The sequence below is a fragment of the Nipponia nippon genome, unplaced genomic scaffold (assembly GCF_047370975.1).
Source record: "Nipponia nippon isolate SJK-2023a ecotype South Korea unplaced genomic scaffold, ASM4737097v1 scaffold_2, whole genome shotgun sequence".
Taxonomy (NCBI): domain Eukaryota; kingdom Metazoa; phylum Chordata; class Aves; order Pelecaniformes; family Threskiornithidae; genus Nipponia; species Nipponia nippon.
Genome location: NW_028262336.1, coordinates 39,027,195 through 39,048,256, shown reverse-complemented (window position 1 = coordinate 39,048,256; position 21,062 = coordinate 39,027,195). Strand labels below are relative to the sequence as shown.

General features: G+C 40.3%; 1 protein-coding gene across 5 annotated transcripts in view; it reads left to right on the top strand.

Annotated features, from left to right (window-relative positions):
* Nucleotides 1–21,062, top strand: part of CYBB (cytochrome b-245 beta chain) — a 56,784-nt gene that overhangs the window by 29,880 nt on the left and 5,842 nt on the right. For 2 of the 5 annotated variants that reach the window (XR_015704692.1, XM_087757234.1), the window contains 12 exons: nucleotides 607–1,282; nucleotides 4,123–4,218; nucleotides 5,600–5,710; nucleotides 9,372–9,456; nucleotides 10,716–10,861; nucleotides 11,653–11,843; nucleotides 15,110–15,239; nucleotides 16,067–16,159; nucleotides 17,622–17,875; nucleotides 18,167–18,329; nucleotides 19,170–19,316; nucleotides 20,500–20,624. Coding sequence is in view for 4 of the 5 variants with exons in the window: in XM_087757234.1 (XP_087613360.1) it covers nucleotides 1,127–1,282; nucleotides 4,123–4,218; nucleotides 5,600–5,710; nucleotides 9,372–9,456; nucleotides 10,716–10,861; nucleotides 11,653–11,843; nucleotides 15,110–15,239; nucleotides 16,067–16,159; nucleotides 17,622–17,875; nucleotides 18,167–18,329; nucleotides 19,170–19,316; nucleotides 20,500–20,624 (1,697 nt within the window). In the remaining variant the exon portion in view is untranslated. Of the gene's footprint in view, nucleotides 1–9; nucleotides 1,283–4,122; nucleotides 4,219–5,599; nucleotides 5,711–9,371; nucleotides 9,457–10,715; nucleotides 10,862–11,652; nucleotides 11,844–15,109; nucleotides 15,240–16,066; nucleotides 16,160–17,621; nucleotides 17,876–18,166; nucleotides 18,330–19,169; nucleotides 19,317–20,499; nucleotides 20,625–21,062 lie in introns of those variants that run through there. The other 3 variants (XM_087757235.1, XM_009473449.2, XM_087757238.1) reach the window with 3 other exon arrangements.

The following is a 21,062-nucleotide window of genomic DNA, read 5'->3' as shown; positions in this document are numbered from 1 at the left end:
GTCGCTATGCTCTAAAGCTATTAGCATGGCGCAAGGCTATGCCGGGCTCGCTCAGGCCTTTCAGAGCCATGAAATTCTGCAGGGTCCAACAGGGTGTCGCAGCTCTGGCAGAGAGACACCACCGGTCAAACTGCCCTTCTGCTACTTTCTAAAGCCTAAAAAGATCTTTAAAGAACACCATATGTACATACACTTCACCTCTTTGGAAAGGAGACAGACCTGTGTCGGTCGCTTTGGGAGGAGATCTGTTATTTCTGTGGCACAGTGGGTGGAATACACAGGAGAACGAGCCAGCGGGAGACATGTTTGGACACCTTGCTCCTCCCTAGGGCCTGGACCTTGCCCAAGGATGGTCCCTCTTAATTCCAAAGCTTCCTCCAAACTACCATTCTGCACTCTGTATTGCAGGTTTGGGAATTGTGATACCACAAAGGCAAAACATTCACAAATCATTAAACTCCCTTAATTATTTTTTTTTTCTAAACAAATACACTTGGGATAAATATCCTTTGGCTTGTAAACTCTAAAATATATTTGGGCAATTAGCCATATTTTTCTCTCTAATTACCAAAGCAAAATGCTTACTTTAATTTTTTTCTTATATAGTGACATGGTTCCTGGGGCTGCAGACTCTGCAAGAGTGCAAAATATGAAAAATAGCCTATCTAGTGACACGTGTCCTCGATTTTGGCCTGAGCAGAGAGGAAGTAGCAAGGCTTGCATGTACCAGACAAGAGGAGTGTTAGATTACATTTGGAAGCTTCTGTGGACACTGAATTACTGGAAGAGAAATAATTCTAGTGATTATTTATCAAAGAGGATCAGCAGGAACAGCAACTCAGACCTGAGGTGATTAAAAAAGAAAAGGCTGGGAAGAGATAACTCTTCTGTGTATTCTGTATTGCATTTCAGCATTTGAAATTATATAAAGTGGCAATACATCTTCTAGCAGAAAACCTGACCAGTTGTGTCACTTATTTTATCCTCTGTATCATAAGGAAAAAAATAGTCTATTTCAACAGTTTATATATATTTGGATTATGAAAAGTTATATGTAAAGATGGTAGACACATGTTTGAAACAGAACTATGGACATGATTCAATGGTTAACTTTTTTCCTAAATGAATGAGAAAGGAAACAGGTTGCTGCAAGCTTCTACTCTCACTTCCTTATGAGAGAAGACAGACGCTGTCCCAGAAACACGGGGGCTGTTGTGCACGCTCGTCTCAGGCAATCATGGGTAACTGGGTGGAGAATGAAGGACTGTCCATCTTCGTCGTTGTAAGTACAATTTTTATTGTGATTTGTGTGTAGTAAAAAGTTCTACAGAAAGTTGTACTAAGCAGATCTCACTGTGCCAGGATGCATCTGGTTATTCAGAAACTAGGGCACCAAGTGCGGTGAAATGCTTCAAGAGAATAAGTTTTAAGGAGCTCTGTCTGGTATCATCTCGATTGCTGTAGGCTTCATTGTCAACTGAGAAATGATCGTATGTTGACTTTCATTTGCTTTGTTAGAAATATTTAAGTATCTGGGGGTTTTGGATGCATCAGTGACTTAAAGAAAACAAATAATATATTACATCTCGCTTAACCATGAGCGCTTCAACAGAGAAAGCAATTACAACAACAAGCCTATCTTGCATTTTTATAAGCAAAAAGGGGTGTAACTGAAAGCACAGTGTCTTGGAAGTATAGTATTTGTATTAGAGTCAGATTTCAGAATTTAGAGCAGAGATTCATGAATGCTTCATTAAGAAAACTAGTATTTGAACTGAGTTTGTAGACAACTTGCACAGAATAGCTGTGAAAGTAGGTTAAATTCATTCTGAGCAAGATTTAAAAGTACTGAAAATCCCAGTCACATTTAAAAGTGCTAAAGAGTAAGGCAGGACAGTCCTCCTTGGAGAAAACTTAGGCAGAAGTTAGTATTTCAGTGTTTTCTATTTTTCCACTTCACAGTGTGATACAAGAGCTATAGCTCTACAATTTTATGTAGATATATAAATAAAAACATATACAACACTGAAATGTAATACCAGTTAAGGGATTGTTGTCAAGCATGGTTAGTATATGTAAGTACTGACAGGAAGAAAAAGAAGAGAGAGAACTTTTATATTTGTGCTGACTGAAATGTGAACATCTTTATTCAGAAAGGTATTTCTGCTGCTATGAACAATCAATACTTACATATTACCTTTACATTGTAGATGTGTAGCTCTAGTTTAGGAACATAATCCTGGCACTTTAGTGCTTTGAAAAGGAGTAACTGTGTTTGCTCTCACCTTCAGTGAATTGAGGAAGTTGAAACTCACAGGAGGTGAATTCTGGCATATTTTTTTCCCACTAGTACTGAAATATTGAAAGAAATAAGTAAGAGGCCCTTATTTTGTTCAAATAAGGAATTTGTTTTTAGAGTCTCAAAGCTATAACAAGGTCAGCTAATAGGGCAGGAAACCAAAGAAGTCACTGACAAAGAAACCAGCGAAAAGGACAGTTCACTGGAAGCCTTACCAAAGTGTTCTGCGTTGTCCTCTACAGCTTTACTGCACACTGACTAGGTACAGGGTTATCCAGTGCTTGACAGAAACAGGACACCCACAATTCCTATTGATTTACCCCAACAAAACAGAAACATGGCAGCCTTAACCCCAGCCAATGCTGCCTTCACTGGCCCTAGGTAAAGAGCATGGATGGCTGCTAACTCTGCAACTCAACCCAAGTTGCCAGAGGGTGTCACAGTGTTTTTCAAAGGGTCCATGTTCCATATGGGTCAACATCAAGAAGAACTGTGAGAGACCATCAAGAATCATGCCAAACTTCTTGGTCTTCTGGGCATGCTGTCAGGCTACTGTACATGGAAGTGGCACACTCTCACTTTAAATACATATCCTAAGCATTTAATCCTGAGATGAGCTTAGCTTTTTAATAAGGTTTTGGGGATTTCCCACATACTGCCTTACCCTGGTGGAAATCCCTTCATTTCCCTGTACTTATGCCACAAGGGTAAGACATTTTCAAGATCTAAACTAATCCCAAGTTTTTTACAGTGTCAGCTGGGCCAAAGAACTAGCAAAGCATATGGGTTAGGAGGGGTGAGGGACTGTAATGTCACAGTTTCTGGCATCCTTAACTTATAATCAGAGATTGGGTTTTCTCCCAGTTCTCAAACTTTCTCTCCCCTGTTTTCATGCACCACGTAGTAAATCTACTTAGACTAAGGGTGCACTGATACAGATTGATTTCACTATCATATATGAAATCATCCAACCAGCTCCAGAAGGGCAAATGGCCACATTCACTATGATCTCTGTGGCCAGACAGGCTTGTAGCTGCCTTAGATAGCTTTGAGAAGGGCTAATAACTTCTCTTTCCCTAAAGAAACCTGCACAGTACGATATGCAAGTGTGAGAGAATGCTGCAGTACAGCTACGAAGAAGCCCAGTTTTGGGTAGTCTAACCACTACCAATGTGCCTGTGTTGAGTATTTCCTGCTGGCTGATTTCAGACCTTCAGAGCCTCCTGCTCAATAGAAAACATTTGGCCTTACGTGTAATTTAAGCCATCTATATTTAGATCTCAAGCTTCTTTGTCCTTTGGCACGGCTCCTAAGTCTTCCTCTTACATAGGTTAATATGTCTGAGGAACCGCCATTTAGAAGAGGCCCTAACCTTTAATGATGTTTGGAGATTCAACTAGACTCACAGACTTAGCTAAACACCTATAATATGACAGTTCTTATATAATCATAGAATCATTTAGGTTTGAAAAGGCCTTTGAGATCGAGTCCAACCATAAACCTAACACTGCCAAGTCCACCACTAAACCATGTCGCTAAGTGCCACGTCTACATGTCTAAACCCTTTGAGCTATGCAAAAGTTTCAGCTACCCATTGCTGTATTTTAGTTTACTGCCACTCCTGTACTCCTGTGTGCACACATCAGAGCCCATTTCCACCAGAAAAATTTCTGTCACCCCTGCTGAACTCTTCATACCCTGTAGTATGCTTCCCTGTGCAAACAGGAGCACAATGAACTAATTAACCATTATCTGAACTGTATAAATTCAGATGTATGATTTCTAACAACAAACTGTAAAGTTTCTTCTTTTTTGTCTTTCAGCTTGTGTGGCTGGGGTTAAATGTCTTCCTCTTTTGGTGGTACTATCTCGCATATGATGTCCCACCAAAATTCTTCTACACCAGAGTACTTCTTGGCGTAAGTACAAAACATGTCTATCTTGGCATAGACTGAGCACATAGCATTTCTTCCCTAGTTTTATTTGACTGAAACAGGATCAAGTGGCTGGAGCAGCAGGTTCATGTTAGGGTTAAAAGTCATGTGCAAAGAGATAACTGAATGCAGACAGATGTCCAGTGCTTCTGAATAGAAAGCTGGTAAGCAAAATAGAGAGATCCTATTCTAAAGATGTTTTCAGGTAACTGTTATGCTCCTGGTAATTAAAGTGAACATGCATTGTGGCTGCTTTGTTAAGCAAAAGATGAATAAAATATTGCCATTGAACTATTCTGCAATCGTTTCCCCATGCAATCGTTGTTCATATATTCATCAAGTGTGTGAATAATAGTCAAGTAGTGAAGTGATCCTGGACCCTGGGCTATTCAATGTAACCCAGCAGGTTCAGGCAGCATTATGTGTCCTACCACAAACTTGCTTCCAAAGCTACCATGGGTCATGACCAATTGACAGGGAAAATTCATTTGTTCACATATTTCAAAAGCCTGATCACAGGCATAAAAATCAGTCTAAGCTTCAAATTACAGAACATGGCACTTCGTAAAACGTTTGCAAAGCCATGGTTTAATTCAAGAAAGCATGAAATCCTGTTCCACATACAGCTTCAGATCTATGGATTAAAATCATGGTGCAGTTGCCTTTGAAGTCACAGAGACCTGTGCTTGGATAACTACATCTCGGTGTAACCCCAAGTCAGTTACTGTGATTTGAAACCTGAAAGGGTCCTAATCAATGCAAGGAGAGCAAACATTATCTTTTCCTTCCCTTCAGTGTGTTTGGATTAATATGGTCATTATTGCCTCCTTTCAAACAGTCTTTGTCAAAATCTGAAATCATTCAGGATGTGAAGAGCAACGTTAAGGGAATATATTCCTAAAAGATGAGGCAACAAATTTCCCTAGACTGCCTTTACTGACAACAGAGAACATAAAACCACTTCCCTCATAAGCTGTCCCTCCGTCTGTCATAACCCCCCAGCCAACTGAAACCACAGCAGTGAGACTTTCTTTATAGCTTTGGGACAGAAAACTCTACTAATGGCCTAGACTTGCATCTGTGCTTGGCCATTGACTGTCAGACATGACAGGGACCTTTTTGTACAACCATGTGATTTCAAAACTGGAAATAGAAGGTGTCTATCTGGAGGAATGTGTTCTGTCTGCATGCATGCCTCTCACTTGGCCAGGGCATGACTATTCTAAAATGTGAACATTGTTAATTAACTGTAGGTCTCACACTCAAGAAAAGTTATGATATAATACATAAATGAAATCTGTGCCTATCCATGTCCTGGATAATGTCATAGGTAATTCATTTAATAATGGCATCTCTCCAATTACAGCGTGCTTTGGCTCTGGCAAGGGCCCCTGCAGCTTGTCTGAATTTCAACTGCATGCTGATTCTGTTGCCAGTATGTCGAAACTTGCTCTCCTTCCTCAGAGGATCAAGTGCGGTAAGATGAAGAAAGAATTTCAAAATTTATGAAAGATAATAACCCAAGCAGCCTTGCAAATATACCAAACAACTTCGTCCAAGTTCCCCAAATATACCATACTTTGGGGATGTCCTCTTTTAAGAAGCAGATAAGCCTGGAGTTTTGCTATGAGCAAGACTGAGTTCTATATGCCAATGGTGTATCTAGAGCTCTGTTGAGAGGTTTAGCCTTGAATTAGCCTCCTTTGAGTCCTTCCTTTTTTCTTGCCTCCTGGGCATCGTGCTGCCCTGGATGCAAAGTCCCTCTTTTGGCTGGCAGCAGCTGTACGTGGTGCTGACACACATTTGCCTTGTTTGCCACTGATAACAACACCCATTTATAGCAGGAGGTATTACCCCATGTCTTCTGTCTTTCCGTGTTCAGTTCTTAAAGTAAATGTAGTCTTTCACAGACTTTCAGAATGGAACTTTTTTCAGCTGGTTCATAAATTACATTCTTTCTTGTCCGAGTTGCATTTCCATCTCAGTATGAAATAGTTCACAGGCCTTTTGACCATTTCTAGCTCCCAAATGCAATTGTCATATACAGCACCAAGGAACCACCACTTAGAAAAGGACAACTGATTCTAGGTGACAGCTGGAGAGGTTTCCTATGATAGCACTGACTGTATCACATTGTTGAAATCTAGATCTCTGGCTGTTACAGCAGAAATAATGCCAACAATGCATGCCATGGTGCAGTGAAAAAGCGATATTCTCCTCAAGCTCATGAACTGCGTCCTTCCAAATATATAATGATTCCTCCTTTCTTTCTAGCCTCTTTAATATACACATGGTCAACAACACCAGTTCACAGAAGTTGGTTTTCATCTGTAAACCTAGTACAAATTCTTTCATGCAAATGAGAGAGTCTGCGGGAGCTGAAAGAGCAGAGAAAAAGAGGAAGCAATAAAATAGATGCAGTGTTTCGAGAGTCCTTCAAGGGGGAAGAGAGTGGGATAAAAGTAATAAGAAAATAATCGGAGACAACCCAGACTGTACATCCATCTAGTACAAATATCCTGACAATCAGTGTGGCTGATTGTCACACACGAACGAGATGTGTCTGCCTCATTAGGCTCCTAAATTGCCTGCTTAAGGCATAACCCTTAGAAATATAAAGTTGGAATTACACAGACCAGGCTTTCAGTCCTGTGCTGTACCCCTTCAGATTTTGTGATTCTAGAAAAGCAGACAGCCGTACCCCCCAGCTATGTAAAAGGAAAAAGAATAGTAAGTAAAACTGCAGGGTTAAAGTTGTTCTTCCCCTTGCGAAAGATCAGCTAGTACCTGCCAAAATTCAGAGCTGACTCCCCAGGCTGCAGAAATCCATAATGAATATAAATTCAGTAAGAATTAATGTTGCTATTGGATGAACACAACTGGAAAACACTGATGAGCCCTTGGTCATACAAGGCCTTCATGAGGTCTGAAACAGATTCCATGGGGGTCAAGCTGAAAGCAGGTTGGGCAGAGGTCTTCTGAGGTCAAAGCAATGCAAAAGCTGAAGACACTTTTGGAGACGTTACTGGAAGCCTAAAATCTGTGGTAGAGTCACTCAGGCTACACCCAGCTTGCAAGTAAGAACCATGCAGAGAGCTACAGCTCCATTTCTGCTGCCTACCTGCAGCTCGCTATCTTGCTGATAGAGCTAGGCTGTATGAGGAAGCGAAGGGCTCTGAGGATGAGCAAGGAGGGGAGGGAGGGGCATAAAATAGGACTGTTAGACAGTTGGTGTTTAACTTCAGTTGCTTTTTGCAATAAAGCTATACCTCAGGAAGGAGGTAATTTTATATCTTAAGCAAAACATGCACAGCCCAGCGTGCCAGTGGTAGTGTCAGGACTGTGGTGGCCTTAGCACAGCGGTACACCTGCTTATGCTTGTTCTGCTGTTGTCTCTACTTAGCTATGCTCTGCAAGTAACACCCGTGAGGATCTCTTAAGAAAAATCGGGATTTTTAAATGTCAAGTAACTTATTGAAAGGGTAGTGACCTTTCCAACAGCAATGTCATTGGGGTTAAGGAAAGAGGAGTATTGTTCAAACCCACTATTCGATAGGAACGTGCTGGAAACTCTTGCCCTTTACATCCTGCCACCCAGAAATCATATGCTACAAAGTTATTTGTAATTATTTGAAAGAACAGCTGTGTTGCCTTTGCATGCCCTTTATTGCTGTATTCATCACTGTTGTTAATGAGCTTCACTACTGAACGTAGCTACAGCATTTTGCCATCACTTGGCCTTCTGCTGCTTAAACAGAAAGATCAAGTTGTTTTTGCAAGGCAGTCAAGCAGAGTTGGCACTTGCTCACTATGCTACAGTTCATTCTACAATCTTTTTAACTGTGTCTCAAGATACATGATACAGAGAAGGGCAAATTTCTCCTGGCTGTTCTTATAGTCTACTGAAGTCATTGCAATAGCCCCAGAGTGTTAGAGTTTGCCCTTTAATCAATGCCACAGCTGGAGAATAACCAAAGAAAAGAACTTTTTCCTGCTCATCTATTTATCTGTACTGTTAATACTCATGGGATATTTAGAAATGGACTGGTATGGAAGAGCAAGGCCACTGCTGGTATATCTCCACTAAGTAAAGAACAAATGAGAAATGAAATTGTTCTGGTGTTTCATCATCCCTTCTTCTGTTTCACTCCTGGACTGTTGGGATGATCAGCTCCACCCCATTAACTGGGAAGATACGTTACCTTACGCTGCCATCCAGAAAGTTAATGTCCAGTAAACACTTGGGAGAATATTTTGGTCTCTCTTAATTTGTTGTGTGAAACATCTACACGGTTCTTGTGAGGAAGCATTTGTGTTAGTTTGCATAGTGTTTTCTTCCCTTTGCCAGACAGCAAAAGCAATATAAAGATACAATACAGGATAATCATGCTTTCTACTGTGTGGAGACAGCAAATGCTAGCTTTACAGGAACTTAAAGTTATAGGAAAACTCCCACTGACTGCAGCACAGTTTAGATGGGGCCTCTTAGGAACCTGTCATCATTCTTAATGAGGATATCATTCTGTTTTTCTTAAGAACCAACTTCTTCAGTTTGTATCAGTAGAGATTTTTTTTCTTTTTGTTTCTCTTTGGATAACTCCAGCAACAAGTTTTAAGTGAATGCCCAGCAAGTACACCCAGTATTTTGGGGAAGGAATCACTTCATATTACCAAGCATAAGTGAGTAGCACATTTGGGGTGGGAGCTCCCTGAGACAGTTATACCCAGACTTTACAGACCATTTCTACAGTGTGAACCACAACAGGATCCTGATGCTAGGTGGCAACTTGAGACTCTACCAAAGCGGTCATCCTGCTATGGCAGACTGTGATCCCTCCTTCTGTTTATAACATGTAATTTAACACAGACAAGACATATACTTTTGTCATACTGGATGTGAAGTTTTTTCTCATTGTCAAATACTTTGTTTCAATGGGACATATTAAAACATAATCTGTTATTCCTGTATTATGAAGTATGGGGGGAAATATTTTTGTCTATATTTAGGAATTCTAGATTTTTACTAGCAATGCCACCAATTGTTGTGCTCAGGGCCTCTGTTTTTGTCCCTGCATTTAAATAAGTATGCATAGATATAACAAATAGTCTTCAAATACTTTTTTTCTTCAAACCCAAAGTGCTGCTCTACCCGTGTCAGACGACAGCTGGACAGGAACCTCACCTTTCACAAAATGGTGGCATGGATGATCGCCCTTCATACTGGTTGGTACTCAAATGTTTCTTTGTTTATTGCTTTCTCATGCATTTTACACAGAATCCAGGTGGCATTCAAGTTCTTAAGGATATGGGCAGAGACCTGACTTCATTAACCTAAAGGAGTCAGCATGTGCCAAGGCTTAAATCAGTTTCCAAATAGTATTGTGCAACTGGCAGAGAGCAAAAGATAAATAAGAAAGAATACTTTTCTCTTGAACTGTCGGCACCATTTATGACACTGGTTAATAAAGGGTTTAGCAATGCCCTGAGAAGCAGATATCCTGGCTTTAATTCTTGTTTAGACTTATTTCTTAGCTGGCATGTCTGAAACAAATAATAGAAATGATGAAAGAAAAGGGTATAAAAAGCTTGGACAGGCCATGGAAATATTTTCATATTTTATCTCTCATTTCCTAAACTAAGGGGTTTCTGTCTTTTTTTTCCCCATCAAATTTGTCACTTCTCAATGCAAGTACCTTACAAATCATATATCCTAGAACAGTCTTCATATCAGTAGATTACTTGAGCTGAGCAGGTTCCCTTTCTGAGCTGTGGCTGAAACTTCACCACCACTTCGTAGAAAAGGAGCAGGGTGATGCAGTTAACATAAGGCCACAGAGGAGGTCTGCAGCAGAGATGGCTTCTTTGGGGGTGTTAGATCTGTACCCATCAGGCCCTGTTTTGGAGGTGAATAAGCACCTGGTGATACAAAAGGGGAAAAATTTTGAGAAGCATTGTACGGCTTACCCCCACAATAATGTGTAGCGGAAGTAGTGTTGAACACCTCAGCTGTAGTAGGTTTATGGACACGTCCTGCTCAGCAAGAACATTATTAGTGATTATCATCAATACAACAGAACAAAGCAGCGCTAGCAAATGTGACACCAAAGAGATCCAGATTCACTTCTTGGCTCTTCTACAGAAATCTTGGGTGATCCTGACAAATAATTTAAGCCATCCCATGCTTCAGTTTCCCACGTATTAGGGTACTACTACTTGAATTGTTGAAAGCTTTTGTTGAACAAAGACATGCTGGAAACTTCCCTTTACTTCATTCCTTCCCCCACCCAAAAAGATGTAAACTTCAGATGGTGAAGCTTTAACAGTAAAACATGTCAGTGATCTGAAATTGTGATGAAGAGGGTGAGAGTGGCAAAGGTCTTCAGCTGCAGTTGAAAAATGTTGCAAAGTTTCAAATGTTACCCAAAACCACTGAACACTTGTCTTGTGCTTAACCTCGGTTATTTCTTTCCTCTCGCTCCTAGCAATTCACACCATCGCACACTTATTCAACGTAGAGTGGAGTGTGCAAGCCCGTGTTGAAAAGAAAGGAACTCTGGCAGCTGCGCTTTCTAGCCTTGGTGATAACCCAAATGAAAGTTATATCAACTTTTTTAGAAAAAATATTGAGGTAAGTGACATCAAGCTGTGAAGAGTCATTATTACATTTGTTTAGATGATCATATAAGACTATTTGAGCAGAGTGCCTATTTCTCGTGTGCACAATCTGGGTTTGGGCCACCTCGCAGCAAAACCTTGTATAATTCATTCTTCTATATTTGTCAGTAATATTGTTGCTGAATTTTGGTAGTACTTTAAACTCTTTCACCTGAGGATTTCAAAGTAGTTTTAAAGCATTATGTAAAAACAAATACCCTGTAAAGCAGTCTTCTAAGGTAGACATGGCACACAGAAAGGTACACAGAAATCAATGTAAAAATTTTGAACTTGGGCTGCTTAAGCTCTGGTTAAAAAAAAAAAAAAAAAAAACAAACTTCCCCATTCCTCAGAAGCACTGAGCGTCCAATCTCTGTATGAGGTATGAGACCCACAGCTGCACAATGTCACTGAAAAGGAGATCTTTCATTTAGCTCCCTAAATATGGATGTAGGACTCCCGCTCTTAATAACAGAGCTGTGCAAATGTGTTCACCTTCCCCAAGCCTGTACTGCTGAGCAGTGGCAGAGTAAGAAACAATGTTCGGTGTGTGAATCGATGGAAAACCCTTTCTCTCTACTTCCACTTACTTTAGTAAGGGTAAATCTGCAGTGCAACAAAAATGGAGTGGGATTTTGGCATTGTTGGCATACAAATTACAGAGGATGACTTAAAGATTTACAACAAGGTAAAGGATTTGGTGAGTGAGACAGACTGATGGTTCAGCTTGCTCTGCTTAGACCAATGTGTGCAATTATTTCACAGAATCCTATAGGGGGCCTATATGTGGCTTTCACGTACTTGGCTGGTCTCACTGGTGTTATCATCACGCTGGCCCTTATACTAATCATCACATCATCCACCAAAACCATCCGAAGATCATATTTTGAAGTATTCTGGTACACCCACCATCTCTTTGTCATCTTCTTTATTGGCCTTGTCATCCATGGTGCTGGGTGAGTATTTGCGCTAATCACACAATACGTGATAACTACTGTATCTTAATGTAAAGCCCTCTACACACATAAGTATAGGGACTTAAGTCACTAAGCAGCAGTTACTTTTAATGGTAATGATGGGCCAATACAGGCTCTGAAAGCCAAGAGGCTCTCACTGATACATGCAACAAGCTACTCACATACATGAGGCTTTATGAGACTCTGGCATACTTAAGCTCGCTGATACTCAACTTCTGATATTTTAATTGGAAAGCTCTTTTCCAAGGTTCCTGTTTCTAATTGTTAATTTATGTTTCTCTCCTAAAAGGAATTGCAACACACACATGCATGTAAGGGGACCTCAGCATAAAAATGATACAGAGTCTAGGATTTCGTTGGGAAAATGAAAGCTATAATAACATAGATTTATCTTTCAGACTTGGATGAACTTTTCATATTGGCAGCATTTCAGAATCAATTTTTAGCTGTTGCAGCTCAAATATAGGCAACTGTAAGTTTTTGTAACTTCCAAATGCCAAACATCTTTTTCCACTGTTGGCTCATTCCATACCTTCTTCTGAAATAGCTGAAAAGCCTAATGAAATGATTTTAGCACTACACAAACACAATTTAACACTTCGAAAAATGAACTTTAGTTCCATTTTATAAAACCACAGAACTGATGCATAAAGAAAAAAAAAAAAGGCTAAAGTATCCAAGCTACATTTCATAGTTCATAATTACACTATATTGTCCATTTTCAAGGAAATTCTAGGTGCGCTAGAAAGTGTGCTTTAAAAATGCCCAGCAAAAATGACTATTCAAAAACACTTCCTCTCAGCCCAGTAGTGCCAGAAAAAAGACAGAAATGAGAGTACAACAGGAAGAACAAAAATAGAAGACATATGAGAATTGCCACCAGCATATTTGTCCATTCCAACTTCCAAAACAAGAAGGAGAAGGTTTGAGCAAAACCTGTTGAAGGAAAAGAACAACTGGTTCATGTTTCCTGCAGCAAATATTGCACAGTTAATGACAAAATGTCCAAACTTGCAAGCGGTTACTACATAATGCTATCAGAAAGCAAGTATTGCCCTTTCTAGAGGCCAGTGAGGAGCATATATTTCATAAAAGTTGATTTTTTATTTACTTGGATGTTCAGTATACTTCCACAATTTTAATTGCACTGTACTGAAAAGACAAGAGTTTGGGCAGTAGTGGGGTTGGATGTGCTTGTCAGAGAAGCTCAGCTATTCTTTGGAAGGAGATAAACACAGGAATATTATTATCTGTAGAGGGAAGGATACTTTCTGGCTGTGAATTCAGTGGCCTCACTTGTTTGGCCTTAAAGGCAAGAATGACATTTTTAGTTTAGCAAAAATACTAATACACTAACAATGGGCTTTTTACACTCAAGGAAGGCATCCTAGGTGTACAAAGATGGATGTTATGGAATAAGTATGATTTGACAGTCTCAAAGTGACATGTTAGAGAGAGGCATAGGTGTCAGTTTATCTCAGGAGACAGAAGGCTGTGTGTCATACATCTGTATACATACATACATACATATATGTATATACAGAAAACTGAACCAAAGATAATTAATAGAATCAAAAGGGCAGATTCTTGTCCATTACAAGTGTTACAGCACTTTTGTAGCACTGATGTTTTTTGTGCATGAGCTATGTGTCACAGGCAAATGTCCCAAACTTCCGATCAGAGTAGATGTAAAGAGGAGAGAGTACGGAGATTCAGATCACCCTGCCTTGGAAGCCAAAGTAAAACTTTCAGCCGAAAAAGAAGTTATTAGAAGGCTGTACTACCAAAAGCTTAATTACAGTACTGGAAGAGCATCTACACTGAGTAATAAGGGAAAATAAGTCTTTTCTTTCTCCTGTACAGGGTACTGGCATTGTCAAACCCCAAATGGAGCACAGGGCAAGGCAAAAAAAAAAAAACCAGCCCCACTTTCCTTTAAGCAATGGGGTGAGGAGTGGCAGGAAACGGGCTCCTCCTGTTCCTGTAACTCATCCCAGAGGGCGGCTCAGCTGAACCCCTTGTCACTCAGTGGGGAAGTAAACTGCAACGGCTGATGTTCCCGCAAATTGCAACTCGTGATGCTCCTGGGACACTGTCATTCCTTCCCTTTATTTTTCAGGCAGGATGTTAATCAAACCTTTAATGAGGAAGAGGTTCATCAGTAATATTCATGAGCGGTGCAATCTTAACTTTCAAGACTGTGCACAGGCTTTCTAATAATCCTCTGATAAATCTGTCACTTAAAGCTAGGCATACATATGACTGAGATACCACATTTTTCTGAAACATCAGAAACATAGTCTAGTTCATGGAAACTGAGCTAGAAAAGCAGAAAGAGACATCATGGAAGAAGATATCAACAGAATCACATTGGCATAAAACTGAACAGCCTGATCAGAATCAGACCATTTCTAGTGAAAAATCAGCAGATCTTAATCTGAATTTCTCTACTATGACCCTCATCCTACTAATTACCATCATTCTGGGGACTCTCACACACCCCTGAGATTGGCAGAACTCCAGTCAGAGGCAGGCAATAGTGAACAAGATCAGAATGTATTTCTCCCCCTCAAAACTGAAACTGCCTTTCAGCACTAGCTCTGTCACTGGAAATACAGCTGAACTGGAGAAGTCAGGCTTCTCTATAATAAAACAAACAACAACAACAACAAAAAACCCTAAACAAGCAAGAATATATAGGCCAGATCATCAACTGGCATAAGCTGGTATAGCTGGCATAGCTGCTTTGCGTCAGAAGCATCTGTGCTAATTCACACCAACTGAACAGGTACTCCACAACTTTAAAGGGAGAGGAAGGGTCAAAGGAAAAATGTATGTTGGAAAGGGCTCTCCAAATTTCTAAGATAAACAACAGAAATAATTTCTGTACTGGTCACTAGGAAATTGATTACCTTGCCCACTCCAGGTTTTGTTTTTATTGAAGATAAAGGTAGGATAACTCTGAAAACAATAAAGCTTTCCTGCTTTCTGGAAATGGTAATGGACATACCTCTCAGGTCCTTGCCTGATCTTGTAGTCAGTATTTTTCCCTACAAACTTTCATCCCCATTTTTTTCATTTTAATAGCAATTTTCTGGGTTTATTAGAGCAGTAAAGCTGTATCAAAGCTGTCGCACCACAGAAGTCCACAACTCCACATAAATAGAGTAGTACATAAATAGATAACATTAAGGGACAGATACCTTCATTTTCATTTCATTGCCTTAATGATTTTTTTTTCCCAGGCGTATCGTACGAGGGCAGACAGCTGAGAGTCTGGCTGTACATAATCCAGAGATTTGCTACAAGAACTTCACTCACTGGGGAAAGAAGGGAGCTTGCCCAATCCCCCAGTTTTCAGGGAATCCTCCTATGGTAAGAACAGTTGTCTTGAGTGTAAATCCAATTTAAAATGTTTACAATTTACTCTTTTTGTTCAATAACATACGTGCTGTAGAAAAGCAGCTACGTAACCTCCAGCACTCTTCAGTGGCAGCTTTCTTTACATAAAGCGATAGATTTCGGCACAATGGATTATAAGCAGAAATGGACTGCAGACAGACAGACAACCCATTTCCAGCATGCCATAAAATGAGCACAATTAACAGGCAAAGCAACAGAGCAAATCGTATCTGAGAACTGTTTATACCCAAAATGTATTTTGTGGCTTGTGGGGATTTCTAGAAAGTGCTATAATCCACATAATAAATAGTTTCACATTATTAATGGACTAATGATCATTAACAGAAAATTAATGCCTCTGGAAAGGTGACATAGAAACTTCAGCTTTTATTCACTAACTAGGCTGGTTGTTTGTTCACATTTCAGACTGATCTGTTAACAGAAACCACATCTTTTCCTGCAGTAATACAGAGCTGAGTCAATAATACATTCAGAGCTTTACTCCACATTTCACTTAGTTACCTTAATTTTTAGACAGAGACAAAATCACTCATAGGAAAATACCTTGCTGCAACTCTAGCAGCAACTAAAAAGCCAGCTGCAACATTCAACAGAGAAAGAAATTCCCTCTCCGACCAGAAGTAATTTTGAAGGTGTCGTATCTCTTAAAGGTTCCCTACTCTGGTTGATAAAGAACCTACATTATCTGAATTTCATGTCTGCTCATAGCATTTCCAGGACTCAATTTAATCTAAATTGCCATCTTCATCATCTGACTTCTCATTTTATTCTGCTTACAGACATGGAAGTGGGTAGTAGGTCCCATGTTTTTGTACCTGTGTGAGAGGTTGGTGCGGTTTTGGAGGTCACAGCAGAAAGTTGTTATCACAAAGGTATGTATTGGTGCTACGCTTAACACCAGGCAAAACATTACCGATTTTTCCAAATGGTACAGCAAAGCCGATGACTCCTACATGACAGACAAAGTTATCCGTGCAACACCTCTCAGGAATATTCTGGCTGCTATCATGCAAAAATAATGCCAACCTCTAACATCTAAATGTAGCCTGTCTCTAAAAGAGAGCAAGAGGAGGAAGTTAGTTAGGGCACAGGACTGAATCTTAAGGAAAGAGAAATTAATTTTCTTTGTACTGAGTGAAAAATTCCACAATGTAGAAATTCCACAGCCTTAAGAGTGTTTAAGATATCAAATCTTTGTTTTCAAAACTACCCAGATATTTAGGAATTCTGATTCTTCAGCAGAACAAATGACTCCTGAAAAGGAGAGTTAGGGGGTGCCTATTTTGTGCAGCCAAAGCTAATGCTGAGCTTCCATTCCCCATGGTGTGTTGCAGAGATATGAAAGCCAGTTCTGAAAGTCTGACAGCCAAATTAGCATGGCACTAAGCTCAAACATATAAAAACTATCCTGGCCTTTCCCAATGTAATTTCCTCACATGGCACTGTGCTGCATCTTGTGGACACGCTCTGTTCAAGTCATAGCAGGATTTGGGGGATGACATTAGATGTCTCTACTGTGCTCTGGCATGATGCTGACACGTTGGAAGGCTCCTATATACTAGTGTACTTTTTGGTAATTTTACCAAAATATCTCTGAGCCATTTCTATACCATATGTCTATGGCATCTGCTTAGTTCCCTGTTGGCAGAAAATTTCTTCCACATTCCTAAGCACTATTATTAATACCTACATTAACAGATAGAGAGACTTGATTCTCCCTCTTGCAAATCTCTTCTGAAAGTTGAAAATAACCTTGGCAGACAACTTTAGGATTAAAAAATCATAGTGACAGAAATCGAGCCTTGCTTCTAGAATATTGCTTTTATTTATTCTTGGCTAAAGATAGGCAGAATGCAAATGCCCATGTTGTAGTTCCCACCCAGCTATAACACAAAAACATCAGTTCCCAGTGGTACTATGTATCCAATTCCCTATCTGTATGATAGCCCTATGGTTTTTCCCCTATATATACAGTCAAATACATTAACACTGTGCTCTGTGCCGCTATGTAAGGTGAATCTGGAATTAACAATGTGCATACATAGATTGGTGATGTGTTACAAGATATGCCAATCTGACCTGTCCCTTTTGGAGTAACTGCAAGCATGGTGTGAAAAAATACTGCAACCAAAAATTCAGCATCTTCTGCAGTCTTTCTTCTGGCTGTCAGGCGCTGTTCCTCACTCCCAGGTCTGCTGGGAACAAAGTTTCACCTGCTTTCCTTGCTCACATAGCAGAGGACGATGTTAGTGATGAAGGATGTAGATACATCCAGTGAACAGTGAAGACAGACTTTTTCTTTTCCCTTTTTTCCCCTTGTCCCTCTCACTGTAGGTGGTCATTCATCCCTTCAAGACAATTGAGCTCCAGATGATGAAGAAGGGCTTCAAGATGGAGGTTGGGCAATACATTTTTGTCAAATGTCCAGCAGTGTCTAAACTGGAATGGCATCCATTTACATTAACCTCTGCTCCAGAAGAGGATTACTTCAGCATTCATGTCCGTATTGTAGGGGACTGGACAGAGGGCTTGTTCAATGCCTGCGGATGTGATAAGCAAGAATTCCAGGAGGCATGGAAGTTGCCCAAGTATGTACAAAGAGTCTCCACGGTAAAGTCAACCTACACCTATGACAGTTTAAATTTTGCTCAATGAGTTTGGTGGCACCTGTGATACAATCCTTAGCTACTTCCGTCATAGATGTGGGCCTTAGATGGCTCTTTACAGTTTCCTCCTATCAAACCCACCTCTTCTTTTGCTGACTAGTATTCAACCCAAATGTGCATTGTAGCAGACAAATATCTTCTCTTTTTATTGTTATTTTAAATGATGCTAATAAGTATTCACTATTGATTTATTAAGCGTACTTTCAATTTCAGGATAGCTGTGGACGGTCCCTTTGGAACAGCGAGTGAGGATGTATTCAGTTATGAAACTGTTATGCTTGTGGGAGCTGGAATAGGGGTCACCCCGTTTGCATCTGTACTCAAGTCTGTCTGGTACAAATACTGCCACGATGCGACCAACCTAAAACTCAAAAAGGTGCGTGTCCTCTTTCCCAGAACCCATGTAATTGTTCAAGGGCCGACAGCCCAAATCAAAACAGGCCCAGCAAAAGTAGTCTGGCTCCAGACATGCGAGAGTCCTAAGAGAAGAGTCGAGTTATCTCGCAAGACTAGCAGGCAGGGAAGCGGGAGGGTCAAAAGTAAAAACATAATGAAAGGAGAAATAGCCTACGAGCAAAATCACACATGCAAATCCTGACCGTGGCCCTGGGGATTTCCGCTTGCCATGGAGATGCTGTTCAATCTGTGTGAGAAACACGAAGTCCAAGGCACTAATACAGCCTGTGCAAATATTGCATTCCTTCCCTAAGAAGAGAGAGAGCAACTTTATGTCAGTGGAAGAGCACTGCTACCATCCTCCTCTCACCTCCTGCTCTGGGAACTCCCTTTGCAGAGGTGCGGGGTCACACTTTGCAGTTACGGTCATATTTAGGGAACAGAACTGGTTTTGTTACCTGCTTTAATTTACCTTGCCCGCCAGCAGACAGGGAGATAGAGTCTACTTCTAAATCATTAATTTATGTCCTAACAAACTGTTTTACAAGGATGTAAGTGGGGAAACATCATGAACTAAAAATGTAACCCACTGGTGGAAGAGAAATAGAAAGATGTTTCCTTGTTCTTGCAGTCACTCATTCGGCTTCACAACCCTCCCAGCATCAAAACTCCTGAATAGTTTCGATACCAGCCTACCCATCTATTGAAATGGGCAGGGTAATTTCTACAAGAACTCAACAATCCTCATTCTGTCAGCAGACGTAAAGCCAGAAACTGTAAGTGCCTATGTCCCCTGACAGCTCACTCTTGTCTCTTCCAGATCTATTTTTACTGGCTTTGCAGGGACACTCATGCCTTTGAATGGTTTGCTGACCTCCTGCAATCTCTGGAAGCTCAAATGCAGGAGAGGAATAACGCAGAGTTTCTCAGCTATAACATCTACCTTACAGGCTGGGATGAATCTCAGGTAACAACACGGTGGAAAATATCACTTGCATATGCACTGAGGTTGACGTTAGCATGTTATGTTTTGATAAATGTTCAAATGGTGTTTATCCTGGGCCTCCATCTGGCTCTCAGAGTTTTTAAATGCAGGCAGGTATTATCCATCAGAAGTTACAGGGGATCAGCTGCTAATGTGCACTCTGATTTTCTTTCTGGTTTACACTGGCTGTGCACTCTGGGAAGCAGTCTTTCCTCACAGCAGCAACCTCAGCCGATCATGCAAGTATCTCTAGCAGCATTTGGGACTGGAGGAGCTAACGCACGAGGTTTGAGCGACGGCAGCATATTTGTTTCGGGACTCTTATGAGTTGTCTATCTGATCCTACGCATGTAGGTCACTATAGGGATACAAAGGAGCAGCTCTTCCATGAGCCACTTGATAATGTATGATTGAGTCAGGAAAGGTGCTCACTCTATTACTTTTAGTGATGTTTTATTTTACTTATATCTCACCATTGCAAAATTCACCATGTGCCTGAAGTGCTGTAGCTGAGGTAGACGGACAGGAGTAAGGTAGGAAGTTATCACACAGGCAATGGAAAAACAGGAAGGAAAGAAGAAAAGTCACACAATTCTTGCTTGGGGAGAAAGTTACCTGTAACTTTTTTGGTATATAAAAGTGCTGCAGAATTCTTCAAGGCCTGAACTTCTGCCCTTAACCACCTCTTCTCACCTTCCTGGCTCTACTTAGCTTAGCTGGTCTAGGTGAAAGTTATACAGGGAGGGTGGACAAGACCTCCTCATATGGATCAAACATTCCAGAGATCAAACTGGCAGGACTTCATTAAGGTCAAGGGAGTTGTATTATTGTACCTGAAGGGAAAGTTTTGTTTTAATTTACAGCTTTATTTTATAGTTCTTAGACTAAACCAGTTCATTGCAAAAGAAACGTAACTAATTGCTGTGTTCAATGCTTCATAGCTTTAACTCTTGACATCATCCAACCTGGGGAAAAGGGGGAGATAGATAGTAATAGGCAGGACATTACCAATGTTAGCTTTCCTTGCTAAACACCATGAATTCCACATTCTCAGTTTGGAAATAATTCAGTGTGTATTGACATTATTTTTTTTTTTTTACCAGGACATAATACTGCCATATCTAACTCTGTCTTTACGCTGTCCTTTGTGTTTCTTTTCCCACAGGCCACTCATTTCGTAGTGCATCATGAAGAAGAGAAAGATGTGATTACAGGCCTTAAACAGAAAACGTTGTATGGAAGACCTAACTGGGAAAATGAGTTCAAAACTATTGCAGGGAAGCATCCTGGGTAAACCTGTACAAATTTGACTTCCTCTATCTAAATGCCATAATAGCACAATCTTGTTCCTTTGGCTGACTAAGTTTGAGGAGCATTTTTTTTCTAACAATCTCCAGGTATTTTCTATTCTTGTTTCAGCCATGGACATGATCTATGGTCTCGTTTTAACCTACAATTTAAAAAAAAAATCATCCCTTTGTGGTGAAATACTTCATGGAGTGTCTACTTACTAGCAGAAGTTTTAGAAAAAACATACCCCATCATTCCAGCTGAACTAAGTAGGAATATCAGGTGAGGTCTAAATGCCTCAAAAAATGCTTTCTACCTCAAAAAACAAAACCTGAATAGGGATGACCTTTAGCTGAGCACCCAAAATTAGTAGGACAAAAACCAGAACAGTTCCTTTCAAGAATTTGTGCCATAAGCTCTTTGAAGCTCTATTTCCTT